Source organism: Babjeviella inositovora, assembly GCF_001661335.1.
Source record: "Babjeviella inositovora NRRL Y-12698 unplaced genomic scaffold BABINscaffold_1, whole genome shotgun sequence".
NCBI classification, from domain to species: Eukaryota; Fungi; Ascomycota; class Pichiomycetes; order Serinales; genus Babjeviella; species Babjeviella inositovora.
The window spans coordinates 523,509-549,754 of NW_017566838.1; the positions used below are offsets into that span (position 1 = coordinate 523,509).

The 26,246-nt window shown below is 48.1% G+C and overlaps 12 protein-coding genes across 12 annotated transcripts; 5 read left to right on the forward strand and 7 right to left on the reverse strand.

Moving 5' to 3' along the window:
• Positions 1–7: 7 nt before the first annotated feature.
• Positions 8–941, reverse strand: BABINDRAFT_158987 (proteasome core particle subunit beta 7). The gene is made up of 2 exons (XM_019127399.1): positions 881–941; positions 8–828 (listed from the first exon to the last, which is right to left on the reverse strand). Exons 1-2 carry the CDS (start codon positions 913–915, stop codon positions 354–356), a joined length of 510 nt encoding a protein of 169 aa, XP_018987708.1. The 5' UTR covers positions 916–941; the 3' UTR covers positions 8–353.
• Positions 942–1,642: 701 nt separating this feature from the next.
• BABINDRAFT_158988 (mitochondrial 37S ribosomal protein YMR31) lies at positions 1,643–2,230 on the reverse strand. The gene is made up of 2 exons (XM_019127400.1): positions 2,139–2,230; positions 1,643–2,057 (listed from the first exon to the last, which is right to left on the reverse strand). Exons 1-2 carry the CDS (start codon positions 2,203–2,205, stop codon positions 1,828–1,830), a joined length of 297 nt encoding a protein of 98 aa, XP_018987709.1. The 5' UTR covers positions 2,206–2,230; the 3' UTR covers positions 1,643–1,827.
• Positions 2,231–2,409: 179 nt separating this feature from the next.
• Positions 2,410–4,248, reverse strand: BABINDRAFT_10828 (uncharacterized protein). Its single transcript, XM_019126796.1, has one exon. The coding sequence runs from the start codon at positions 4,221–4,223 to the stop codon at positions 2,580–2,582; it is 1,644 nt and encodes a 547-aa protein (XP_018987710.1). The 5' UTR covers positions 4,224–4,248; the 3' UTR covers positions 2,410–2,579.
• A 949-nt stretch (positions 4,249–5,197) lies between these two features.
• BABINDRAFT_31408 (uncharacterized protein) lies at positions 5,198–6,052 on the reverse strand (the record flags this gene model as incomplete). Its single annotated transcript, XM_019131544.1, has 1 exon — positions 5,198–6,052. One exon carries the CDS (start codon positions 6,050–6,052, stop codon positions 5,198–5,200), a length of 855 nt encoding a protein of 284 aa, XP_018987711.1.
• Positions 6,053–6,170: 118 nt separating this feature from the next.
• Positions 6,171–8,491, forward strand: TPO5 (Tpo5p). Its single transcript, XM_019127401.1, has one exon. It carries the CDS (start codon positions 6,256–6,258, stop codon positions 8,119–8,121), a length of 1,866 nt encoding a protein of 621 aa, XP_018987712.1. The 5' UTR covers positions 6,171–6,255; the 3' UTR covers positions 8,122–8,491.
• Positions 8,492–10,015: 1,524 nt separating this feature from the next.
• BABINDRAFT_30208 (C2H2-type zinc finger protein) lies at positions 10,016–10,189 on the forward strand (the record flags this gene model as incomplete). Its single annotated transcript, XM_019131479.1, has 1 exon — positions 10,016–10,189. A coding segment is annotated over one exon (174 nt), but the record flags the coding sequence as incomplete, so codon positions are not given.
• Positions 10,190–13,906: 3,717 nt separating this feature from the next.
• Positions 13,907–15,364, reverse strand: BABINDRAFT_164189 (uncharacterized protein; the record flags this gene model as incomplete). The annotated part of the gene is made up of 1 exon (XM_019130231.1): positions 13,907–15,364. The coding sequence occupies one exon, from the start codon at positions 15,362–15,364 to the stop codon at positions 13,907–13,909; it is 1,458 nt and encodes a 485-aa protein (XP_018987714.1).
• Positions 15,365–15,596: 232 nt separating this feature from the next.
• BABINDRAFT_10833 (uncharacterized protein) lies at positions 15,597–18,008 on the forward strand (the record flags this gene model as incomplete). The annotated part of the gene is made up of 2 exons (XM_019126797.1): positions 15,597–15,603; positions 16,193–18,008. 2 exons carry the CDS (start codon positions 15,597–15,599, stop codon positions 17,767–17,769), a joined length of 1,584 nt encoding a protein of 527 aa, XP_018987715.1. The 3' UTR covers positions 17,770–18,008.
• Positions 17,823–18,136, reverse strand: BABINDRAFT_71363 (uncharacterized protein). Its single transcript, XM_019132568.1, has one exon. The coding sequence runs from the start codon at positions 18,032–18,034 to the stop codon at positions 17,876–17,878; it is 159 nt and encodes a 52-aa protein (XP_018987716.1). The 5' UTR covers positions 18,035–18,136; the 3' UTR covers positions 17,823–17,875.
• A 366-nt stretch (positions 18,137–18,502) lies between these two features.
• On the reverse strand, positions 18,503–19,729 carry YHM1 (Yhm1p). Its single transcript, XM_019132567.1, has one exon. It carries the CDS (start codon positions 19,323–19,325, stop codon positions 18,543–18,545), a length of 783 nt encoding a protein of 260 aa, XP_018987717.1. The 5' UTR covers positions 19,326–19,729; the 3' UTR covers positions 18,503–18,542.
• Positions 19,730–21,031: 1,302 nt separating this feature from the next.
• On the forward strand, positions 21,032–22,407 carry BABINDRAFT_29739 (uncharacterized protein; the record flags this gene model as incomplete). Its single annotated transcript, XM_019131459.1, has 3 exons — positions 21,032–21,127; positions 21,360–21,408; positions 21,644–22,407. 3 exons carry the CDS (start codon positions 21,032–21,034, stop codon positions 22,405–22,407), a joined length of 909 nt encoding a protein of 302 aa, XP_018987718.1.
• A 1,338-nt stretch (positions 22,408–23,745) lies between these two features.
• BABINDRAFT_158996 (uncharacterized protein) lies at positions 23,746–26,178 on the forward strand. Its single transcript, XM_019127402.1, has one exon. The coding sequence runs from the start codon at positions 23,791–23,793 to the stop codon at positions 25,912–25,914; it is 2,124 nt and encodes a 707-aa protein (XP_018987719.1). The 5' UTR covers positions 23,746–23,790; the 3' UTR covers positions 25,915–26,178.
• Positions 26,179–26,246: the final 68 nt, after the last annotated feature.

Here is a 26,246-nt window from a genome sequence, read left to right on the forward strand (position 1 = left end):
GGATTAGGTCAGATCTCATTTTATTTGTAGAGAGAGAAAGAAAAAAAACCGATACATAGCCACTTCCCCCGTGAGGGCATGGTGTAGACCACCTTTTGACTGTCATGAGGAGTTACCTTGCCTTGGTACCGTATCAACACGAGTCCGTCATACACCAACAACGCCCATTAGGGGTTTGGCGCCCGGAGTTACTTCCAGTGGGTAATTATTTTGCAGCTAGGCTTCTCACGTTCGTGATGTATTGGTAGTTTAAACAGTATTCAAATAAAATGCTCCACGACTGATCCCCAGTATACACTACACCTCATTCTCGGAAATCTTACATATAAACGCATCAACAGACATTACGCACTCTAGACCTGGGCACTGCCGTAACCCTTGATATCCTTGGCAAACCCCCATTGCATGTTTTCCACTTTCAAGTCACTCTCAACCTTGGCACCGCTCTTCTTGATGGTCACAAGTGTGTACTTGTCCATAGATCTTGCGTCTCTGTAGAACAACACCTTCATACAGTTGACCATGACCTCTCTGGCCTGCTCCTCGGTCAACTTTTCTTCGTCACCGTCGTTTTGAATCGCCTTTCTCAACAAGGGGATGGCCAAATGTGCACCAAAACCGGAGGCTAAGGTAGGGGCAGAGTAGGTAACACCTAATAAGTCCACATACGCCAAGAACGGCTTGTCCTGTTCGTCGAAGCCGCCGACGATGACCGAGTTCCATAGTGGGTCCATTTTGGATCTTCTGTTATAAAAGACTCTGGAGAGGTATTCATGGATGTGTGGCGCCTTCAATTCGTGTCCACTACAGTCGTAGCCCTCAGAGATCCTAGAGATGTGTTAGTAATCGGTCTTAGCGACTCGCTCAGAAATAAACTCACTCTAAGTCATCTAACAATCTTTCGATCTTTTGCATATCAGAGATATCACCGGAGATACCCACCCAGGCTTCGCCAACCTGGATAATTCTCTCAATGTCCGTGAACCTTAACAACGAGCCGTAAGCACCTATAGTTGTTAGTAATTGCTACTACGCCACCCACGGATGGGCGGGACGGGGGGAGGGAATACATACCCATGTGGTCAGCAGCAAGCATGACACCTTCGTTGAACTTGATCGAAATAACGGAGGTACCTGTGACAATTGGCTGCTGGGTGTTCATCTTTGGGAATTGAGCCAAGTTAACCATGTCATCGCGTTGCTTTGCGTTGGCAATGTTATAATTGTAGTTACCGTAGGCATCATCACTAGGTCTACCCCACTTAAATGGATCGTGATTCATGTTTATGTATTATTGGCTTGGATTGGAATTGTTACTGAAACAAAAACTGTACTTGTATGGGGCGAACTGTCTTCTGATAAACGCCATCCTGATGCCTTTTCTTCTGTGATAGCCAAGTGGCGACGTAAGAAAAAGTCGCTGACGTAAGCAGGGGGCCACGCTAGTCGAATAGTCTGAGTGTCTTTAATACGGGGTTTAATTGACATTCAGGATAATATCGGCACTTCTGATATAATTATCGGGTAACAAAATGTATAGCCAGAGTGAGGTCCGCTGGTCCATGTTAATAGTTGGGGGACGATAGTGGGGCGTGTAGCATTGCCCTCTGGCATATGTCTATCCCTAACCTCGATCTCCGTGCTACTCACAAGATACTGCTTATTCTATCGCGATATGCATAGCATTAGTCATATATAAAATTCTAAGTACAAAATAGGAAGAGATATCCGCACAGGTGCCGTTCTGGATCGATTCTTTGAGCTTTGGACACCCGGCCAGCGGACCAATCATGGCATGCGAAATAATGCATCGCCGAGTCCGTTGGCTTAGGCCAAAATTTCGGCACCACCAGAGTTGATATCGTCGATTTCAGACTCTTCAATGACTGGGTATCTAAACCTCTGTGGCAATTCTGCTCTGGAAAAGAAATGGCCGGCTGGAGGCAAGGTGGAGGAAGCGTAGAAAGCACTAGTGGCACCCGAGGAAGCAGAGCTACCAGACGGCAAGACGCCGTTTGGAGCACATGGGTGTGGCTGTGGAGCGTGGTTGATGTGTTCTAGAAACAAACATTGTTAGTACTGGGACTCTTGTTCTGCCACCCTCGGCTATATGCGTGGGCTCTTCAAAGTCAACTCACTTGGGGCAGTTGGCTTCCCGAACTTGATCAACTGGGTGTACTTGGACAACACGTTAGAAGGTCTCATGTTTACGGTAAGTTTTTTTCTTAACGTGAAAGGCTCTGCCCATCTGGTGATGAATCACAGTGCTCACTTCTTTAAAATGCTTCTACTCCGGGCCCGGGGACGACGGGTAACTTGCAGGAAGGCGTGTTCACACCATAGCGCACGTGTTTTCCCGGGCTTTTACACCAGCTCGGAACTGCATGACCGGACAAAGAGAAACATTATATACGCTGGATTGTATTAGGTCGATATAAATATCTGACAAGAAATGGATATATACGTATCTTTATAAAGAAAAAGTACCGTTTGCTAGAGTATTTTCTGAGACATTTTGTATTTTTGTTTTGAAAACGATGTGGTAATTACGAACACACCCATACGTAACAGGTGGTGGATTATTCATCTCTTTTGGTCTTCTTTGTCGCATTTTCCGATCCATTCTCCGTGTCGTCGCCAGCTTGATCAGGAATTGACCGCTTTTTGGTTTCAAGCTGGGAGTTTTCAGAGATATTAGCGACGGAACCGGCAAGTACGTGCTCGGTGACAGTTTGGATAATGTGGGTTTCATCAGACAGGTTTGCACGACTCGTATCTTCCGGTGCTGGTTTAGACCCCTTGACAGCTGAAGCTCCTTCAAACTGGCCTTCGGCTACCGTAGCCTCCTCCTCGTCCTTGTTCACACCATCTTTCAATGCAGCTCCATCCAATTCATCTTCGAATGGATCCATCTTTGGATCTTCAATAGTGACAACTGCAACCTCAACTTGCCTGGCTTCGTTATCTCCGGGAAACGTACCCATATCCGCAAAACCCTTACCCTGACCGACTAGTTCAGTCAACGCGTTAAACCCGGTGATAAATCTGGCCTGAGAGTGGAGGATAAGAGTGAGAGAGGAGGGGCATTCTTGGCCATTCTTGTGCGAGTTTTGCTTCAATCCCTGGAAGATGTACACAATGTCGTTTAAAGTCAAGTCACGGGCGTATACGTGGTCCTCATTGACAAACAAGTTCAATTCGTGAAACTCAAGCACTAATTCTTCATCCACTTTGAATGCGGATCCGTTCACGCGGAACACTTCTCTAAGGGCAACAAAGAGGCCCTCAAGTGAGAGACGACAGGCAGACGCATCTTCCATCAATATGGGCAAGTGGCTGCTGTCACCTCTGGAACTGTGCGGCATTAGCTGATACTCGGTGTCGTTCGTTTGCAAGGTGATTGGAACCGAGGATTCTAGACCGTGATCTTCTTGAATATCGTCCAGAGAGACTTCCGACTCATCAGCACTATGAATGCTTTGTCTCCGCTCTTCCTGCTCGAGCTCTTGTTCAAGTCTCCAGATCTCTGCCTCTAGCGCTTCCTCAGATTGTTCCTCCGTGTCAGGGGCCTCCGCATCTGCGGCTTCTCCCGTTTCGTAGGCCTCTTCAGTTACGTCCTCTGACTCCTGGTATAACTGAACATTCTCTTCGTAGCCCTCGGCTGCTAACTCGAAGTTATCTTGCCTAGTGCCGGCAGATTCAAGAATCTCCCCAACGTCATTGGCTTGGGGTTCTGGTAATGGTTCGGCAATGAGATCAAGAATAGGCTCCGTGTCTGACTTTTCTACCGTTTCAGCTTGAGTGGGCTCGGTGATGTTTTCCTGTACACCCTCAAGTATCTCGTCCTCGGAAAATTCCATCTCTTCGAAGTCTGGCTCGTTGGCGGCCACAGAATCCTCAACGGTTACCAAGATTTCGTCACCCATCTCGACATCTCCGAGGTCCAATGGTTCCACGGGATCAACTTGCGATGCATCGTCTATCTGCTCGTCTTGATCATCGTCCGGGAGCGGTCCCAGAGCTGCGAGGGGCTCGTAGTCAATCATGTTTCTATCGTCGGCCGACCCCTCCAATCCTACGGGTTCTATATTTTCGTCAGTAGTGGTAGTATCGACAGTCATACTCACTTGGGGACCTTTAGTTTCGTCCATAATGTCGTCAAGGAATGGGGTTGTGGCGATGCGCGTGCTCAGCAAGGTGGTTAACATAGGCTCCGTGTTCATCGTGTATTGGACTGAGACCTTTAGTGGTCAATATGCAGATTGTAGTATTGGTATCGTATCAAGGGGATAGTATTAACTGTTGTTGCGTCGTTAAAGTATAAATTTGAAAACAGCTTGGCGTGTGGATGGAGCGAGACTCAAAATTTTAGCAGCAGGGAAAGACACATGACAGCCAAAACACACAGCAGAAGTGTGGACTAACCAATTCTCGTGATGCGCTTATGTTTAAATGCTAAGAAAAGCTGCAGTTTCTGCGGCTTCGGCCCATATGCATAATACACCATGGCGGCAATCTGGTGCGTTTTGATCCGCTGCTTGCAAACTGTAACACTGCTCTTAGTGCTATAACAACAATTCGAGAAGCATCTATACGGATTTAACATTCAACAGCCTCTAAGCTTCATTTTGGATTATGTTAGTTATAAGGTGTTGCTGTTACATCAGTGGGGTTAGACAGCTTGCAGTTCCCCTCTTATACTGATAGCAAACTGAGACCAGCCTTCGTCACCAAAGAACCATACATGTTAAGGCAAGCCCCACACTTGTTTAGGTATACAGCTAAATATATGGTCGAAAGGAGAGATTCTACTACTTTATCGAGTCTATTAGAATTTAGTAGAACCGTGAACGCCAATGAGATTGGGGACAGTTAGCTGGAGCCTCAACATCACACAGTTCTCAGTATTTGTTGCATCACGGACACCCTGGTGATGTAACCCATACTGAGCCCAACCCTGTTTCAGATACATCAATTGGAATTCACAAGTGGTATTTGAATTAGGAAAGACAGCTACAACTTCTTCATATAAAAAAAATGACGAAGACAACTTGTAGCAAGGGTACATAACCAAGAGCACTTCTGGACCACTGCTAAAACGTTATACAGTTTAAAGCCATCTTAAGACAGTTCCTACTATACCCCTAAACCATTGGATTCTATTATACATAACACCCTGTCCCCTGAAACTCTAATACTAAAAGTTGAACTCGTCATAGTTCTCGTCAATACTCTGCGTGGTTTTGTCGGCCTTCTTATACACAGGCATCGCCATGCTGGTGCTGGTTTTGACGTTGACACCTTTCAATTTGTCCATGGGGATGACCCCACCTATCGGTCTGAACTTACCGTGGGTTAAGAAGGTCACAACGTCATTAATATTCTCCAACAACTTGCCGCATTCCCAGTCGGAAAATCCAACCTTGATGGAGATACAGTCACCGGAAGAGGGAACGAAGTAGGTATTTTTTGCAATAGACTTCAACTGTGACTTGACATACTCTGGGTGGCATCTCTCATCCTTCAACTTTGGCGACTTCTTGCCCTTGACAAGCTTTGCTTCCGGGTCTGGCTTGGCCATCTGGACCATAAACGGCAACTTCTTGTTCTTGAGATAGAATTTGGCTCCCAAGATGTTGGGCAAGAATTTATAGACACGGTGGTCGGCCACAATGAGATCGTACTCGTTGAAGAGTTTGGTCAACTTTCTGTAGTCTCTGGCAATGGATTTCAACTTTTTGAGGGTCACAATCTCTTTGATGAGCTCGTCATCGGCAATGGCGGAGCCCTTCTTGGTCAAGGCATCACGGTATGGAGTGGATGGGTCCTTTGTAATAAGCAAGACTCGTTCTTCGGAGAGCTTGGATAGCCTATTTCTCAACGGAATGATGCGGGGTGTGTGATCGGATTGCCTGGTCAAGGGTTCTGCCGTGTTGAGCATGAGGTAGATGGGCACGGCCCTGCTGGCTTGTTCGCTTTGCACATGTGAAAGAAGCGCTTTGACAGATCTTTCAGCATCCTGCTTTACGGTGTCACCCAAAACAAAAGACATTGTGATTGTGTTATGGTGGAAAAGCTGTTGAAAAAAATGAAATAATTTTTTTTAGCGATCCGGTACGCGAGTCTGCGGCTCAGGCAAATTGGGAAGGGGTGCTCTTGGCACATCCGTTACGGAGGAGAGTAGTTCTCAACCTTCAGGCATATCGGAAATTTCGGACTAGTCCAGAAGTTTCCAATTTTCAGCCATAACGCCTAATGACTGAAACCCTGGGTGCGTACCAACCAGCGGCGGATGCTCGTGCGTCCACAAGCTCCACCCACCACTTCGCCTTACCTGCCATACTCGAGTTCGAGGACGACAACGTGCCAGACCAGGTGGAACACTTCAACTACAAACAAGAGTTGAATCGAAAGCTCACGGTCACCTCTATTATCGGACTCAGCTTTGCGCTTATGGATGTACCCTTCGGGGTGTCCTCAACTATCCACATCAGTGTCATCAACGGGGGTAGTGTGACTATGTTGTACGGGTGGGTTGTGGTTTCGGTATTTTCCCTCTTTGTATGCTTGTCACTTGCGGAAATATCTTCCAAGTTCCCCACCTCCGGTGGTATCTACCACTTCAGCGCTTTGCTCGCAAGCCCACGGTACTCCCTTGCCGCCTCGTGGTTCAGCGGCTGGTTCCTCCTTTTGGGCATGTGGACGTTGACCGTCAGCTACATTTTCTGCGGTGCGCAGTTTGTGTTGTCAATCTTAGGGATGGGCAGCGAAGTGTACCATAAGAAAAATCCGTTGATAACCCTTCTTGTGTACTACGTGGTGGTGATCGTGTGTGGTATCGTCAACTTAAAGCTCTCCAGAAAGTTGGACTTTATCAGCAAGGCGTGCATCCACTGGACGATCTACACAGTGCTTATCATCGATGTGCTTCTCTTGGTATTTTCCACCTCCTTCAATGATTTGATGCACATTCTCACCAACTTTGACAACTCACTCTCCGGAGGCTACCACCCCGTGCTCTCGTTCCTCATCGGCCTCCAGCCGGCATCCTTTACCCTTCAGGGTTACGGTATGATCCCTGCCATGGCCGAGGAGGTGGAAAACCCCAAAAGCGACATTCCCCGGGGCTTGGTGTATGCCGTTATCATTGCTGGCATCACCGGGCTCATTTTCATCATTCCCATCTTGGCCATCCTTCCTGAACTCACGGTCCTCCAAAAGAGCTCTCCTAACGACTTATACCCCATCGACCTCATCTTCAAGCTTTCCACAAAGTCGCTTCTCATCTCCATCATGTTTGTGGTGTTGTTGGTCGGCACGTCGCTTTTTGCCGGTATCGGTTGCATCACTACCGCGTCCAGATGCACCTACGCCTTTGCTCGTGACAACGGTCTCCCATTCCAGGAGTACTGGGTCCACGTGGCGAAGGATAACGGTATACTCAGAAGTGGAGAAGGCACCGAGCCTACACCAGACGAGGCCACCGTGCCCAAGAACGCCATCTACCTTTCAATGGCGGTCCCAATCGTGTTTGGACTACTTTCACTCATTTCGTCCTCTGCTTTCAACGCATTTATGGGCTCGGCTGTCATTTCCTTGTCGATTGCCAACGGTATCCCCATCCTTGCCTTGGTGATCAACAAGCGCAAGAAGGTCAAGGGGGCTCCATTCCGGTTGAAGTCAATCTTGGGATTCTTTGTCAACTACATGTCGCTTTGCTGGATAGTCTTGTCATTTTTTGTGTTGTGCATGCCAACCAGACTTCCAATCACGGGGCGTTCAATGAACTACAGCATTGTGGTGATTGTGGTGATGTTTGTATGCATTCTCATCTCGTACTATGTCTGGGGAAAGAAGAACTTCCACGGACCGTTGATGGATAACGCCGACCAATACTACATTGAGTTGGATACGCTCGGAAGTGACACCACCGGCAACGCGAATGGTACTTCCCTGGAGGCTTCAATGCCCAAAAGACAGAGTAAAAATTCACCGAACCCCGCTGATTTTGACTTGGGAAATCCACCCAGCCCTACTGATTTTGACTTAGGAGAGGGGGGTTCGACGATGGATGAGCACGACCTTCCACCGTATGAACCTGAAGAAACCCTCCGGTCGTAAAGGCTATATAGGCCTTTGTATTTTCTGCATATGGTTGGCTAGACCCAACCTTTTAAATAGTAAGTATACACGCGATAGACACATATATGAGTGACCGGAAATAGGAAGTGACTAGAAGATTTTTCCATGATTCCCCGCTAAAATAGTCTACAATCCGAACAGGAAAAGGTCCGGGCTAATCAAAGGACGCGCAGGAATGCCATTGATTAGCCGGACATACGGTAATGAAGTAGCTCACCTAGAGACGGAGTTACTCTAACACAGGAATTTTTTTGGAGTGGGGTTGTGAATCTTGATCACGTTGGGGATGATGCCACGTTTTGTGAAACGGTCACTGAGTGTTCCTTATTGTCGCTTTGCTATAATACAGATTTCACTTTAGTGGTATCGGTTTGGGTATCCAAACGCCATTTAGACCTCTCTGTAAAGGGTTTAACATGCTATATCAACACCTAAGCAACTCGGCCACATACAATTGGTAAATCCTGCGAATGCCCTAGCTGGGCATCGGCTTACTTTGTTCAGATATGAGGAACTTAATAAACCGAGGGAGAAACCGAGGGTCTACACGACGGATCTTCTGGTGTTGGAAAATAGGTGAAGTGTCAGGGCATTCGGTGAAACAGGTAGAAGAAAATGAAGAACAGATATATAAAATACTATATCTTTCAAGCTTCTCGGATTACTGACCGGTATCTGAGGAAAGCATTACGAAGCTCATACTTGCACAGATACTAGGTCCCAACTTCAATATGGAATCAAGCCGCTATTTACACCATCCTGCAAAGCGCTCTAAGCGTAAGTCCTGGCATAATAGTTAACCAAATTTGATTATTTAGGGTGTCAGACCTCCGCTTGAAAGTAGGGGTACAGTCGCAATTAATCGTACATTCCACGGTCTCCCTCGCGGAAAAGTAGTCAAACCCACCAGAGCATGCACGGGATAACATAGCTCCGACCAATAAAACCAGGAGCACACGGGTCCGGGCATAGATTTAGACCGGCAGGACTTTACCCCTATGATAATACAAAAGAGCAGTATGGTTATAATAATGCTATCTTTTTTTAAATCTAACTTCTACTTGGGCTGCGGCAAAGTCTCCCAGGAGAGCCCTTTTCAGGGTGCGTAATTTACCTGACTGTCGATCTGTGACTTTATAGGATGTGAACCCTCAGAAAAGAAGGGTTTTACCACTGTGCTTCGATTTCGAGCCGAAAACTACTCCGTATTAATAATGTTACTCTACGTAAACCATGAATAGCACGAACGGTCATTTATGTTTTTGAAAATATACACCCAACGATTCCAGTCTGCCGTCTTATAATAAGGTTTTCCTTTTTGGCCGCCGTGACGTCTGAGAGAGCGGCCGCAGCGGTTGAGGGGAATATGCACGAAAATACCCCTCACCTGGAGATTGCTTCTGTTTAGGCGTCACTCCCCTCCTTCGTGGCCCGCCATGGTAGCCCTATGTGCAGGAAATATCTCCAAGCGGGCATCTTGCCGTGATTCTCCTCCCCCGCGAATGCAACGGTGACATTTATGCGGGTGAAAGTAGGCAAGCCAAGATTCAATACGAGGCGATATATATACGTCAGTGGGCCATATCCGAAGGGTTTGAGACCTACACCAAATAGAGCTTCGCTTCGAAAACTTCTCTACGTGTTTCACTAGATACTTCCCCGTATCTACTTATTCCACGATACCAGGCCCAATTGATAAATAAGTTGCTCCGTCACCCGCCAACGCAAAACGCTTCACATTAACCCGCCTCGGGATCCTTCCACCAACACGCCATAGTCTTTTATGCTAAGATATCCAGCTATCTAACAAAGTTATCTAATCTATCTTAGGGGCTTCTGATCTTAAAAAAAAAACCTCCCCTCTCACCCCCTAATGGCCCCTCAGAGAAAGTATATCTGCCAGTTTTGCGCCAAGGCGTTCTCGCGCAGCGAACACAAGGCGCGGCACGAGCGCTCGCACACCAAGGAAAAGCCGTTCCGGTGCCAGCAGTGCGATTCCTCCTTCGTCAGACGCGATTTGTTGCAGAGGCACTGCCGCACGGTTCATGGCACAATCATCAGCTTCAACACACGCAAGAACAGCCAGGCGTCAATTGTCGCGTTGAAGCAGGAACAGGAGCACGGCGAGGCCATCTCGCGCCAGGACATTAGCCAACATGGCGTTGTGCTTTTGCCCGACAGCGAAGAAGAGCCGGAGTTCACACAGCCGGAATACGACGCCAGCAGCGTCTCCAGTCTCTCGTCGCTCATGAACCCAAACGTGTCGCCGCGGGGCTCTGTACACAGACTGACCAGCGATCAGGCGGTAAAGAGTGAAGAGAAGCTCAGCCCGGAGGCTGCCATCGTGCCTAAAATTGATCGCAAGGTCTCAGACGTGCAAAGGTCTAAGAGCATCGATATGAAGGCCGTCTCCGACGCACCTCTCAGTTCTTCCCGGAAGGCAAAACAGCACCAGATATACCCTGCTGGTAATAACACCGCGCTCACGAGTGAAAAGAGCGTCATCACGATCCTCTCGCTTTCCAAACGGCTCCACCTGTCGCTCCTCAATACCAAGTTCCACGTGAACCTCTCGCAGCAGGAGATCTCGCAATACTTCATCAGCTGGTCCATTGTGTCCAATGAGCGTCTCCCTATTGTCAAGCTTAAAGAGTTATTGCCCGTTATCAACAGCTATCTGTTCCAGTCCACGCTGAACGTGCTCCCCGCCAACATGTCGGAAGAGGAGCTCCGCAATAACGCATTGGTTCTCGCGATTATCTCGTTTGGCGCGGCTGACTCGCACCAGTTCCACAAGTCGCTCATCTTTTTCAAAAAGTCGTGGTACTACTTGGTCAACTTTATGAAGAACCCGCGAGACGCGATGCCGGTGCTCGCTATTCTCTCGTACATCTCTCTAAACTACAATTTTAAGAGCGTGTTACACAAGTATGGCCAGCCGCCGCTCAGCGGCACCATTAGCACCAGCGAGTTCATCGAGAAGGAGAAGTACGGTAAAGTCGATTTCGAGCACCTGCACCGCTATCAGTTTGGTAGTCGCATCGACACCCGCTACACCAATTTCAACGCCGACGATGCTGAGGACATGACAGTGATCCCGACCGAGGTAGTGCTTGACTACTTGAACCATATCAGCTACTTGGTGTTGCAACCACGTAACGGGCCCCCGCCGACAAAACTGGATGAGCAGTTCGACTATTGGTGGGTGTACCTCATTCTCTCGAACTACTCGTTGCTCTACATCAAGCCAGCGCCGAAGATCCACGAGGCATTTTTGGAGAGGGACCTCCCACAGGCAATTGGGAAGAGCGCCGTGCGGGGCCCCAACGTCAAGCTCCGTGACTACCTCACGTTGCTTACAACATCCACGTTCCAGATTGACAACTTTACGATGCTCGAGAAGATCATCATCATGTGTCTCTCCAACGAGCTCAAGTACCTCACGGAGAAGGAGCATGTGTTGAACCAGGCGGTCATGGCGGACTACCAACCACAGGGCCAGCGCAACTTCTTCCGCACGTTGAGCTTTTTCCACAACGCCATCATCCTTGCCAACCGCTCGTTCAACCACTTGATGTGCTCCCCGTCGGGAATCCCCGCGGGGGCCAAAGCTGTGTCCAACGCGGTTCAGCGCCAGATGGACAGCGGGAACGGCTTCTATAACCAGCTCATTGACGAGTTCAACAACTTAACCATCTTGAACCAGAAAAAGTTGTTGATCAACTGCCCCGTCAAGCTCCACGAGTTGATCACCTCATACAACTTCATCCCTATCAACGAGTACCAGTGGTACTTGCTTCTTATCACGCTCAAGGAGTTCAACCTCAACATGGCAAACACCTCGTGCGAGTCCGCCGTGTCCGAGTCCGCCCGACGCTTGCACCGCCAATTTAACAATACATACAACTACCGCAAGCTCTACTACGCGCTCTCCAAGACTAAGTTCGACGACGTGTGCGCGGAGGTCTCGAACCAACAGATCTACAGCTACCACGATCTCATCTCGTCCGACTTGTACTTGAACGAAAACGAGTCTCGCGAGCTCACACGTGAGTTTGCACAGTTCTTGAACTTGCTGAGCTCCAAGTCATCCAACCACTCGAACTCTTTGCACAACACCGGTCCGCGCGACACCGTTTTCAACAAAAATTTGATTGTCAATAACAATTTGGGGTTGGTGTCGATCCCCATGTTGTTCCTTTCGTTCAACTTCAATTTCACGTTGAACCGTTACAAGATCCTCTTGAATCTCCCCAAGTTCAGCAACGGCGATAATAACTCAAAGGACTACTTCAACTTGTTCTTGGTTGAGTGGATCCTCACGCTCTTCCGCGTCTTTCTCAACTTGAAGAACCTCAACCTAGAGGAGAACTACATCATCCAGAGTCTTGTGTACATGATCCAGGAGACGGGGTTCAGTATCGACGTACCGTTGAACGTGACCAACCGAAACTCCTTTAACGATCGTTATAACTCGCTCAGCTCGTGCAACCTCAATCTCGACCAGTTCAAGGACGATAAGGTTATTTACTACTATCTAAAGAATTTGGAGATGAGCTTTGATATTTGGTACCGCTTGAACAACAACATCAGCTCTGAATTTTCTGACCTTGAGGAGTTTTCTGCCTCCACCGGTCGTCGCCGTGGCCAGCTTTCGAGCAACGAGGTCTTCTTGCGCAACTTCAAGCAGCTTCTCCGCACTACCGTATACGACAACCTTGACCTCTCGCTTAGCAACTATATTTCGCCCATCCACCCGTTGTCGCCTTCGTCCATGTCACACCAGTTGGCTGGGTTGCACGGCCAAGGTTCCTTCCGCCAGCCGGATCAAGAGCCCTTCCGCCAGACCGATGCCTCCACACTTGAGAGCATCTTGAATACCAATTACATGCCTTCGCCTTCGTCCGCCATCAACACGTCGTTCCTGCACTTCCCAAGCGGGCCCGCCAGCCAGCTCCCGATTTTGCCCGCCACGTTCCCGTCGCCGATGGCCACCGTTGCTACGTTGTTCCAAGGCGACTCACTCGCGACTCCGACCTCTGGCATGCTCAACAAGGTGATGCTTCCGCCGATTAACCGTGAGCCCGAGGAGAAACCAGCAGAAACTGAGACTCCGAAGCAGGAGACCCGGCCAGAAAACTATCCACCGTTGATGGGCCTCTCTTTGAGTGGGTATAAGGAGTTGATGGTGATGCGGAATAACATGGTTAACTAGGATATGTTTATGTTTTAATAATCCGTTTTCGACCTAATGTAAGTTTAATTCCGGCTGGCCCGTTTGAGGAGACTGGAATGTATGCTACCGTTATTCAGAAATATCTGGAAAATGCTTAGAAATATGAGAGATCTTAGCTAGTTTGACAAGCCATAAAGAGGATGGAGAGAAGTGAGAGATAGCCCCGGCATATTTGCCTCTATATAGCTTTATATACAGTAGTCATTTTTAGCTCAGCGATGTTTTCTTGTGCTTGAAAGAGGGTAGGAGAAGAGTGGTAAATAGCTTGATCTTTCCCAGCATTACTCATAACTCAGAGGTATTCTGAATGGGGCTAAAAGTTTGCCCAGAAACGGTTGAGAGATCGAAGGAGATTTTCTCGCAGTCCCATACAAGCCATCAGTGCTTTCTCTATCGATAAATAGCCCATAGGTTCACTGAGAAAAATTCTATACCTAACTCAGTTACGAGCGGGATTATCAAATAGTTCATATCCGTTACTATTTCATCACACACGAAAGAGACGCTGGATAACATCTCGGAACGTCTTTAAATCTCGTCAAGCTTCGATTCACATGTCCAGTAGCACTCCCTGAGACTCTCGCTATAACACAACTTAACATTGACTTCAAGTAAATCCCTTTCTCTCACATTTGCCATCTTAACATCCACCAACGGATACCCTGCCAAGACCTCTTCCACCTCTTCGAAGCCCAAGAACCGCGGCACGTCCACCACCTCTGCTGAGAACTCGTCGGGAGACGCAACACGCCCTGTTGTAACACTAGGATTGGCAAACACAAGTCTAACAGGAAGCAACTTACAAGTGCGTTTGTACGGCTTGACAATGAGGTTTCCATCGGGTTGCACCCCTACCAATCGAACTGCTACCCGGAAAACATCGCCAACATGTCTTTTCGTGGCATAATTGGCCAAATCACTGAAACTGACCTCCTGAATCATTTTACGTTGACGGGACTGCGGTGGCGCCATAACTATCTCTGGTGTTTGACGTGAAATGTACGCTACTTGTGGATGGTCATCCGGACTGCTATTCGTTGTGTGTATCTGTGGCAGGTGGTGCAGCGGGAAGCCGGCAGGATGGGCTGTAGTGGAGGATTTAGACACGCAGTCACCATGGTGGATAGTTGTATGCAATTTCAGCAGGTCGGCCTGCGACAGTTCTGCTAAATGGATCTGCTTGGACGAGGCTGGCACGCCTGATGGTAGCTGTCCGGCAGGGCGGATGGTTATATAAGAGCTTGGCAGATGTGATGTTTGGGGAAAGCCGGCCAACTTATCATTTTCAGAGGTAGGTTTCGCACCGGGAATTTCCAGTCTCAATTCCTCCTCAACGTTCCGTCTCACACGCTTGTTCAAACCCTCTAGTGATGGGGCGGGGCGTGACCTTCCGGCCCTTGTGCTTTCAGACGTATTTACCATATGTCTTCTTATCCACACAGTAGATGCAACCTTTTGCAACCTTGTAAACAATGGTTCTAGCAGCACAAACTCAGATTCTTTAAGATCGGGATAAGTTGGCATTAATCTCATTTCTAGTCCATACGCTTCGATCCGGTGTGAGTAGACCTTGAGGAAGCCCACAGCGCTGATAAGCACACAGTGCTCGGAAATATCCATGGATGAAGCATCATAGATGTCAGGCTCCATGCCTCGCTGGCGCTTGAGTTCTTTCAACAACGTCGTGGTCCGGGAGGATGTTAGCGACAAGGTCACGATCTGGTTGTCTGGCAAGCCAGGGGTCTTGCCCAACAGGAAAACATGGTTGACATCCAAAAGGTTATCGTGGGTAGTGAGATCCGTGACGTAAACAAGGGACGGTCGATTCCCTGGCCATGTGCGATCACGAAAGATTCCAAGAACGAGGAACGGGATGTCAAACTTGAAGCCGCGAGCGTGAGGGTTCAGGATGATCTCGTCTACCGAGGGAAACTCGCTGACGCAGCTTGGGTTATAATCCAAAACTTGTCCCAAGGGGATGCTCATATTAACAGAATGAACGAATTTTGGAAAAAGTGGAAGGTCATCTATTGCGAGGATTCGTTTTCCAAGGACGTTTTGTTATTCTCATGACGCGTGGGTGACATTCAAAGTCACGTGTGGGTAACGGTTCTGCGCGTAATTTAATCGCAGCCTGCAGTCACGAAGGCGATGAGTAGAAGAAAGCTATCTGAAAAGGCGAGAACCTCTGCGTCGCCTAACTCATAATATTATTACTATGAAGAGTATGTTTGGACTATTTATAGGAGGTTTGGACCTTTATTGGTGACGTGTCGTTAAAACATTTGGTCTCATGAGAGAATGTTTGACGGAAGAGTAGGGAGGTTTGGATGTTGTCGCTTGAAGGGCTCAAACTACCAGAAGACCAAATCCGAGCATGCAAGTTTCAATACTTGGAAATTGACTAGGTTTACACCCGAACAACAAACCAACAGTGGTGTTGTAACGATATCCTGCCATATTTCTGATCCATACCATATTTTCGGTTCGTGGTCTTCTTCCCTGTTGAATGTCAAGCCTTCCCATTCAGTACCATTGCCAGCGAGAGCATTATGTATTGGCTCTCATTAATGTACGGGGCTCAAAGAAATTTATTTCTTCCATCAACTGTCATACCTTTCCCCTCCAATTATATACTCTTGGTGACATTACCAGCTATATGGTTGTGCGTGGACCAGTTGGCATTCGATGAGCGTTTCCCATCCATACTTCCCGCGATTGCCACATCCATTTGCGTCACCATCGTTTAAACGCATGCTTCTCTTACCAGTTTTAACACCTCATTCTTGCGTCCTTCATGACTAACATCTCTAGAAAGCTTCAAAATCCCCAAACTCGTGCAGAAGGCGGCTGGAAAGGCGGCAAAGCAAACGGTGCTCATTACCGCAGATGATCACCTCTTTGAAGGAACCGTGGAAGAGGAGTCTGGTGATCGATGGCTCGCGCTGGACCTCAGCAAAGCACTCCGGTTCTACCAGCGGGCGTACGACCACTACAAGATGGCGTACAGTATGGCACCGCGACTCGTGGATGCGCACTATAACGCGGCGCGTTTGACATTTCACATCTACAACCAGTATACGAAGCCAGACCACGTGCGCTTCGAAGACTTGGAAAACGTTGGGGACGTTCTTGGAAGCCGAAGCTCGGTAGTGCAAAGCTTGGAGCAGATCGTGAAGGCCCATGAAGACATACTTGTGGTGGCTGAGAGCGTGGGGATCCCCTGGGATTTGCGATACAATACGGCGTTGGCGTATACCGAGATCCTTGAGCAATCTGTAGAGCGTGATCTCTCGATTGAGACGGTCGGAAATCTCGCAGGGCGTACAAGCACGATGTTCGCAGAGGTCTTGGACACCCAAGTCAGAGAGCTTGAGGAGTTTGTGGCCGATATCACGTCTGAGGAAGACTCAGCCCCCGAGGATACCCCCAACGAGACGAATGATGGCCCCAAAGAGGTGTTTGTGGATGTAAGAGATACGGTGACCCCGGTTGTCCTCTTGGAATCCATCCTCAGTTCTTACCGTTTTATACAGAGCGTGTATGAGGCAGTCTCCACTGAACACATTCCCCGGATACACCAGCTATTGGACTTATTTCTCGCCCAGTTAGACTCGCTCGCAAGTAAGACCGTCGCCGCGTATGGTAGCGACTTATCTGAGAAACAACACTTGAATTTGCCGTATCTCTCGGCTCTGATGGTCGATGACTTGAAGATTGCGCGTGCATATGCCACCAGCGCCTCCAAGACCAGTTTTGACGAGTTGCTAGCCGTCTGGAAGGGTGATATTCCTAAAGTCCCGGAGGCATATATGTCGACAGCCGATAGCATCCAGACACTTCTTGATAAGGAGTGCATTACACCAAGCTACCATATGTTTCTCCCCTCCTTACATGCTTCCCAACCGGAGCTCGTCTGGGGATTGCTTGGGACGATGAATGTGTACTACAAAAAGGCCCAGGACGTGTTGATGGTAACGATGAAGCAGCACCAGGTGGCAAATTCGCTTTTGTTGAGTCCGGTGATTTCAACTATTGCTGCCCTTTTGGTGGCCCGCAGCGACTGCGAGCTTCAGCGCGCATTGTTGGAGTTTCCAGCGGCCACGACCCACAGAGAGGTTTTGTTGAAGAACGCGCGCACACTTTTGGTGAATGCTGTGAATATGGCAAATATTAGCGGAGGATTGCGGGAGGGTGCGTCTGATAAACTCATCCGTGCTAAGAGAAGGGTTGAAGCCGTGGTGCGGATCTGTGTGATGGATGGAGAGGTACTTCCAGAGCAGCTTGACAAGCGGATCAAGAGGACGGACTGGGCCACGGAGATACCAAATATCCGTGAATTAGGTTATTATGGGTTTTTTACTTTGCCAGTGGTTCCTCTGCAATTTTAGACCGGTTGAAGTTAAATTGAATTGGGATTCTGAAAATTGTGAGTTAAAGCAAATATTTACAAGCATGGATAAGGTGCTAAAAGGGGGATGCTGTGATTGATTTTACTTATGGCCGGATAATGCCATACTCAATATATGAGGTCTGTAAGCAAATGCGAGACAATAACCAGCTTAACTGGTTCCTATAAAATTGAGAGAGATTCAAACCTGGGAATGCCAGAAATTTAGATAATATATCCAAAGCGTATCGTAGTAAAGGTACCATTTGACTAGACAGAAGTCGGAGTCTATTTTCCCCTTACCTCCGATAAGCGGACACCCTGGTATCGTATCCGTCTCAGTATATACCATCGACCACCATGTAGATATCTTACAAAAAAAAGTATTCTCTTTTAGCTAGTTAACAGTATCCACTATTACCTACTAGATATACCACACGCATAGACGAATGCATTGATCCCCTAAACAATGACGCATCGGAATATACACTGTCATTCCGTCTTGGTATTTCACCACTATCGAGCTCGTCTCTCTAGGTCGGTCACTTACCAAAGCATGGCCGCAGTTTGTATGTTTAATAAACCCCGTGTACGCTTCTCACATGTCAATCCCCATTGTCCAGTCATTCATACCGGGCTTCCTTTTTATGGAAGCACGCTAACCCAGTGCAACTATACTTTGGTTCAAACGTAAATTCAGCTTCATTAGGCTATATACATTGGTGAATTTTACCGGCTCCGCGGAGCCAAAAGGAAAGAAAAACGACGGAAAGTCTATTTAAGGATCTTGTCAAAGGCTGGGATCAAGGACTGGGCCAAGGCGAAGGAGAAGACCAACTTAGGACCGGTAGTCAACAACTTTGGAGTCAAACCCTTGAAGAACGCGCTAAAGCCCTCGGTCTTGAGCATATTCTTCAAGATTGTGACACCAGACTGCGGGTTGTCAAAGTTTCTGTTCTGGATTCTGGTCTTGATGACGTCCAACGGGGCGGAGACAATCAAAGAGGCGGAGGCCCCGAAGATGGAGGTGACAAAGTTCTGGGACCAGGTGGCAGTGTTATAATCAGCCAAGCCAAAGATGTATTCCTTGGCGAAAGCGTTACCACCAAACAAAGCAAAGGAGCCCGGAGCATTTCTGGCCATGGTCCAACCGATACCTCTGTACAAACTAAAGCCTTCATCTGCGATGATCTTGAGGAAGCCTCTCCCCTTGAAGGATTCAGGGTTTGTTTGACGTTTGATTTTCAAAACATCTAATGGCAAAAGCACAACCTCACCAATCCCGATCAAGGAACCAGCAGTGGCAGACATCAAGGCCTTACCGTTCTTGGCACCGAAGGTGTTCTCAAAAGAGTCCTTAAAATTACGGTTCAAGAACTCGTTGGCAAATGGCTGACCACCGTACTTGTAGACTCTCTGGAGAATCTTGTACACAGCGGCGTACCCCAAACCTGGGAAAAGGGTGAAGAGTCTCTTACCGAGCGGCTCAGTAGCGTGGTTACGGAAGATGACGGAGTTGAGCTGCCCAACGGAGGTGACCTTGGTGGAGTTGGACATAAGTCTCTTGGAGATGGTATCAACCGGGTGGAAAACACCGATTTCGCAGATACCAGCGGCGGCTGGGCAGGTTAGTTTGTGTCATAATAACGGCCAGAATCTATATAGATCTTGAGATGGAAAGCGGCTTAAATAAAGAGAGAAAAGTCTCGCTACCCGTCTCAATTTTTCACATACCAGAACCGAGAACTCTGGCAATACCAGATTGCTTCTTGTCAGTAGCTTGTGGAGACATTTAGTGTATAATGGCTGGCGTTGAAGGTGAAGAGAAAAAGGCACTGTTTTATTTATGTGTCCGGCGGATTTTTCCTCGGAGGCTTCCTCAATTGGAGTGAAAAAAAAATTGGTGCGAAAAAGGTCGTGCGAAAGAAATTACTTGATTAGGACGAACAGCGCGCTAAAGCTCTTGAGTCACACTGAGTGGCACGTGCTGATAACACCAAGATTACAGAGATAGATTAGGTGGGCATTTTTCATTGGCCCGGCGGTGTGCCGGTCTGTAGGCTCGCACATGTCACAAACACACACATAACTGACTCTGGATAGTAACCGCTAGTGAAACTCTCAAGAGACCTGGATTGTATCAATTTCTTCCTGCTCACTGCCCTTTTTTATTGGCTATGAGAACATAAGATTAGTGGCTTTTATATAACAGGCGTATTAACGCATTATTGAGCATTTAAGAAGTAGGCTAATCTCACGTATGTAAGCAATATGACTATCGTTTGTATATAGTGTAACTTCTTCTGGGGGCATTATATTGCATCTTGTATAGACGGGTACCAACGAGTGGAAATAAAAGAATACTTATACTTTTTGATTGTTGCAGATATGGAAAATAGCCTGGAGTCGATTAAGCATCAGGGATTGGCAAAACAGGAAAATTTGGTCTTCTATTTTAACTCTCAGACCTTCAGGTATATTCGTAAAGCTGTGTCGGATCGAAGATGGTGCAGAAGGTCATAACATATACGGCGCTATACCCATGTGGCATGAGTACGGGCTACGATCGTATATGAATATTGACATGCAGTTTAACCGACCCATAAACGAGCTAGGCGTTTCAACAGCCGTAAGGAATTAGCTGGCAGCTGATCTAAACCAGGGAGGAATATGTCACGATGGGTATCAGCAAGGCCATACGTCAAAATGTTGTACTTCACGTTAAATTTAGGTATACTTTAAATTGAGCATTAATCTGCCCGCCATGTATACGACCACAACACTATACGACGTATACGCACCACCCTCGATCGCTTTGGCTCCTGTGCGTAGCTGTTTTAAATAGTATTGTGGTTGAGCACAGCTGAACGTTGTCATCAGGACCTGGGAAACACAAAACCTGAATTCTATTTTATTTCGCCTGATCCTACACGATTTACGATCTTCAATGACCATCATAAATCGTGGTTTCTCATCGCCAGCTATGAGTAACTTCTAGGCTTGGTTGAAAATCTTCACGTGACGGGATCGACAGCAGTCTTTGCCGAGCTGCCGAACGACGCGTCATGCTATACGAGCGTAGCCCATCACATGCCCTGCGAACGAGAATCATTTCTCCTCCCTGCATTGGTGAGCCTCTGGGACATGCTCGAAACCTGGACCAGAAATTATAAATACCACCCGGCTTCCAGTTTGAACGAGTCTGGACTCCACCTATTACTTATTAGTTGAAAGAGGCATCCGGTTCATCACTCATAAACGCAATGGCCACCAACAATCCTATTCCATATACGTCGAAGAACACCTTCGAAGAGAAGTACATTGAGATCAAGGGCCTCAAGTTCCGTACGCATAACTGGGTATGTATTTTATGATTAAAGGAAAGGATAGTCTGTGGGAAGCGTCCGGACTAATTCAAACTGGGAGTCAGGTGGGTTGCTTCGGGGGTTTCAGAAACCAATTTCCTTTAGGGGTAGCCATCCATCGGCCGGGAATGCTGAAGACTTTGCAATTGACCCCATGGCATACGCTCTTACAAGAAACCAGGATATCGCATCTACCTTTCCCATCTTTTCAGTACTAACGACATAGCCCGTTCCTGCTGATGTGCCGTATAAGGCCAAGATCATTATTGTTCATGGTATGTGCTGGACTCTATGATTGAATTTTGAACTGGTTGAAAGGAAACAGTTGGAAAGACTTGGGTTGAAGATCATGTAATGTCTCTTGTAGCTTGAATTCTTATTCATTTACCCTGACGTTCCATGAGGTACGGATTGCTCTACGAATAGAGACTTGGTCCATAACTATGCCCGCTTTCCCCCCTCCCCTTTCAACTATTTTTCACTCCCACCTTACTTTTGCTAACATTCCAGGTTTCTGTGAACATGTCGTCCTCTATACCAAAGTCTGCGACCAGCTCTGCTCCGAAGGGTACGAGTGCTTTGTGTTTGACCAGCGTGGAGCTGGTCTTACTTCTCCAGGGAAGGAAAAGGGGATCACCAACGATGCGTTCACCTACGCGGATCTCGATCAGATGATCGGCCTCAACCTCAAGAGCTTACCTGATGGAAAAAAGCTCTTTCTCTTTGGCCACTCCATGGGCGGTGGAATTTTGTTGAATGTCGGAATCAAGGGCGTGTTCCGGGATAGACTTGCAGGGATCGTTGCCATGGGGCCGTTGATTATCAGCCACCCTAAGACCAAACCCAATCCGTTGTTGCGTGCCGCCCTTGGCCAAGTGTGCAAGATTCTTCCAAACATGAAGATCGATGCCAAATTACAGGCGGACTACATCCTCGGGGACAGCCCCTGGAAGCAGTACCTTATCGATGATCCGCTCTGCAAAGCCGTCGGTAGTTTGCGCCAGATGCAAGATATGCTTGTTCGTGGCGAAAAGTTGTTGGATCCAGAATATGCGTCCAAGATGAAAAAGGACTTACCGGTGTTGATTACCCATGGCGAACAGGATTACATCAACGATATCAAGGGCTCCCGTCAGTTCTTTGACATGTGTGGCTCTACTGATAAGAAGTTGACCACGTACGAGACCGGTAGACATAGCTTGTATCTTGAAGGGGACGAAGTGTATGTTCCGTGGTTCAAAGATGTTTTAGAGTTTTTTAACGGTCACCTTTAAAGGAACGTTAAGGTTATCCATCCCGGTCACTTGGCTACAAACACGACCCGCAACCCAGCTACTTCTTTCTTTGCATGTTTTTGTTTTTATGTCGCGTCAATTGAAATACTTAATTTCTCTAGTTTTATGACTTATAGTCAAGGAGATGGTTTTATTATACGGTAGCTGGCCGGTTGATGCTATGCTGATAGTATAGCCTATCTGATGTAACATCGTTAGAGGACCAATAATTTTCATCGAATTTTATGCAAAAGTTAGAATGTCCATTTGTTATTGTCATCAGTCATATCCTGGCCATGTTATTTGCCTTCCTACGGTCCTCACCTACGAAGTATTCCCTGAGAGTACTTGCATCACACTCTGGTTTTTATAGATCCTGAACGAACTGTATAATAGCTCTGTTGTCAGCGTTATCTTCACCCTGCCATATATAGGCAGTAGAAGTTTCATGTATTTTTTTTTTTTTGTGAATCAGTGATACGACTAGTAGCTTATCTGAGTTGGCCATAAAATTTTCTTTGCACTCTTATTGGGTCTCATTCCTGCAAGCTGGATCAATTAGACACAATCGGTACCTATCATAATATTGAATTCGATAGGCGACTATATGATTATGAAAAAGAAGGTAATGGTAAATAGGGGATACAGAGAGCCACTGCCAGCAACTTTTTAACTGACTGTACACCAGAGTCTCGGATGTGTGTTCTTTCTGCCACTGCAAACCTCATGCGTGAAGCTCATTCCCCACGTTTCACGCGTGCTGGCTAAACCACAATCCTCATTTTCCCAGATTTGGGGCTTGCCCAAACTCCGTGATTGGGATTACGCAAGGGCCCGGAAGCCTGTGAACTCTATCCGAAACATCTTACTATCTATATCGACCACTAGAGCATTTCACCGTGTATGCCCCGTGGACATTGCAACATACATCTGTGCATACTTTTCACGGATACTAGAGACCAGTCATGGCGCAGGAAAACTGCATTCCCTGCGGCATTTCGCAGAAAAATCCACCAGATAAGGAGTAAACTGCAGCGGCCCGGTTTCTACCAGCTTCAGTTAGCCTCGTGGCAATGCGACATAAACTACATTTTTTAGGCTGGCTAGATTTCCAAGTTACTTTTATATCATGGATTAACTTCTGCTATCCGATTGTACTACATAGAATGATACATTAGTGCAATTCCGATAATACTGTACTCCTGCCATGGGCGGACTGGGGCAGGTTTCCCCGCATTTCCCTGTGCGGAAGTTTGCGGCGCATAGCCGATTGTTGACACGCGACTGAGCTCTCAGTGACTACGGTGACATATATAAGTCCGATCTCCACTCCAAATCAGTTCCATTATTGAATACCCCACAAATACCATACAATTTAATACCATGATCGTTACCGCGACAACGTCTGTGTACCCTCATGACTACACCCAGGTAAAGGCGCTCATCCACGCAATGCCACCGCCGACCTCGCTGGTGGACACGGCAGTTGCACTTCCCGACTCTGCCGAGCCTGGGTACTCGCCGGTATACCGCAACCGCTGTGCGCGCGACGGTCTCTACGCAACGCTCCACCCCGCGCTCACGACCTTGCATGATGCATTCGAGTACGCGCGCGCGACCTACGCGACGCAGCCATGCCTCGGCGCACGCCTCCGCACTGGCGCGCGCCTCGACGACTTCTACACGTGGGAAACCTATGAAGAAGTTTACCAACGCAAGAACCGCATTGGCGCGGGCCTCCTCTACATGGTACATAACTGCCCGTTCCAGCCAACCACCACCCCGTTCATCGTCACGCTTTTTTCCGTAAACAACACCGAGTGGGCACTCACAGACCTTGCGTGCCAGTCCTACTCACTCTGCAACACTGCATTATACCCAACTCTTGGCCCAGACACGTCACAATACATTTTAGAGCTCACTGATTCGCCGATAGTGGTATGCTCGGCTGATAAGCTTGACTACTTGCTCGACCTCAAGGCGCGCGGGTGTCCGCGACTCACGGTGCTCGTGCTGCAGACGGGTTTGGTGCCACTCGTGCGCGACGCGATTGTGACGCGCGCGCACTCGCTCGGCGTAACTGTTCTTGACCTCGCGGATCTCGAAGCTATCGGCGAAGCCAACCCTCATCCCTTTGTCCCCCCAACCCCCAACACGCTATACACCATTTCATTCACCTCGGGCACCACTGGCAGTCCTAAGGGCGTGATGCTCGAGCACCGCCAGGCGATGGCGCACGTGCTCTTTCTGTTAACAGTTGCGGCGACTCCAAAAGGCCGTGGCACAGCGCTTTGTTCCCTTCCGCTCGCGCACATCTACCAGCGGTGCTTGATCATTGTGAACTATCTCTCAGGCATTGCGCTGGGGTTTCCGCAGAGCTCATCTCCGAAGACGCTTGTGGACGACCTTCGGGTGTTAAAGCCGTGCTCGTTGGCGTCAGTGCCGCGCGTAGTGAACCGGATTGAGGCGGATATCAAGGCCCTAACCGTGGATAGCGAGTCAGCTGTGACACGCGCAGCGTCGCGGCTCGTGATTGCGCGAAAAATGGCACAGAACGAGCACGGGCGGTTTTCGGGGATTGACTACCTTTCCACCCAGGCCTTCCGTCACGTTTACGGGCTCCGCGCACGCTTCGGGCTCGACGAATGCCGCTTCATGCAGTCGGGTAGCGCACCCGTCGCGCCCGAAACGATTCGCTTCCTCCGCGCAGCACTCGACATCGGCTACACTAACGCGTATGGCTTGACCGAGCTGGCTGCAGGTATCTGCCGTAGCTTCCCTTTTGAGGGCGACTATCTGTCGACCGGTCCGGTAGGCATCACATGTGAGGCGCGCCTCAAGGACGTGCCAGAAATGGGATATACCTCCACCGACAAGGGCGGGGCGCGAGGCGAGCTACTTCTTCGTGGGCCACAGATTTTTGTGGGGTATTACAAAAACCCCGGTGAAACTGAAAAGGCGTTACTGCGTGATGGCTGGTTCCACACGGGCGACATTGCACGCATCGGGCGCGGTGGCCGCATTCACATAATAGACCGGCTCAAGAATTTCTTCAAGCTCGCGCAGGGCGAATACATCACACCCGAGCGGATCGAAAACCTGTACATGAGCTCGTGTTCGGGACTTGTAGCGCAGTTATTCGTGCATGGTGACTCACTTGAGACGTATTTGATCGGCATCGTGGGCGTAGATCCCGTTGGACTTGTCCCCTTTTTTGAGAAAAATTTTGGGATTGTCCAGTCGGTGGAGGGGTTGATGGGGCTTTTGAAGAAACCAAAATACAAACGGCGATTCCTTATGGAGATGAACGCTCTTGTTACCGGATTTGGTCTCCAGGGCTTTGAAAAGTTGCACAACATTCAGTGCAAGTTGGAGCCGATGAGCGTGGAGAACAACTTGGTGACCCCCTCCTTGAAGATTAAGCGCCAGCAGTGTCGGACACACTTTGAGCCGGAGTTGAGGGAGTTATATGTGGAGGGGAGTTTGTTGAAGGAGATGAGGTTGTAGGGCGAAGCTTACTAAGCGGGTAATTTAAACCTTTTAAATAGTTGAATGGGTGGATAGCTATAGTGATTTCTAACTGATATTGCTTTATGGCCAGGGACTGAGACTGCTCCTTGATTTCTTGGGCTTTATATCAACTTTATTGACCTCTGAAGAATTAATACAATACACTCTAAGAACGCCTACAACAAGCCCCGGCTATAAATTAATCCGATATCGGTAATGAGGCGTGCAACTGAGGGCCATGCAACATATATCATTGGGGCGTTCTATTGTCAGTAAAAAAATACCAGAGAATTATCTTTTTTTTTATAAATTTGAACGCTTTTTATCGC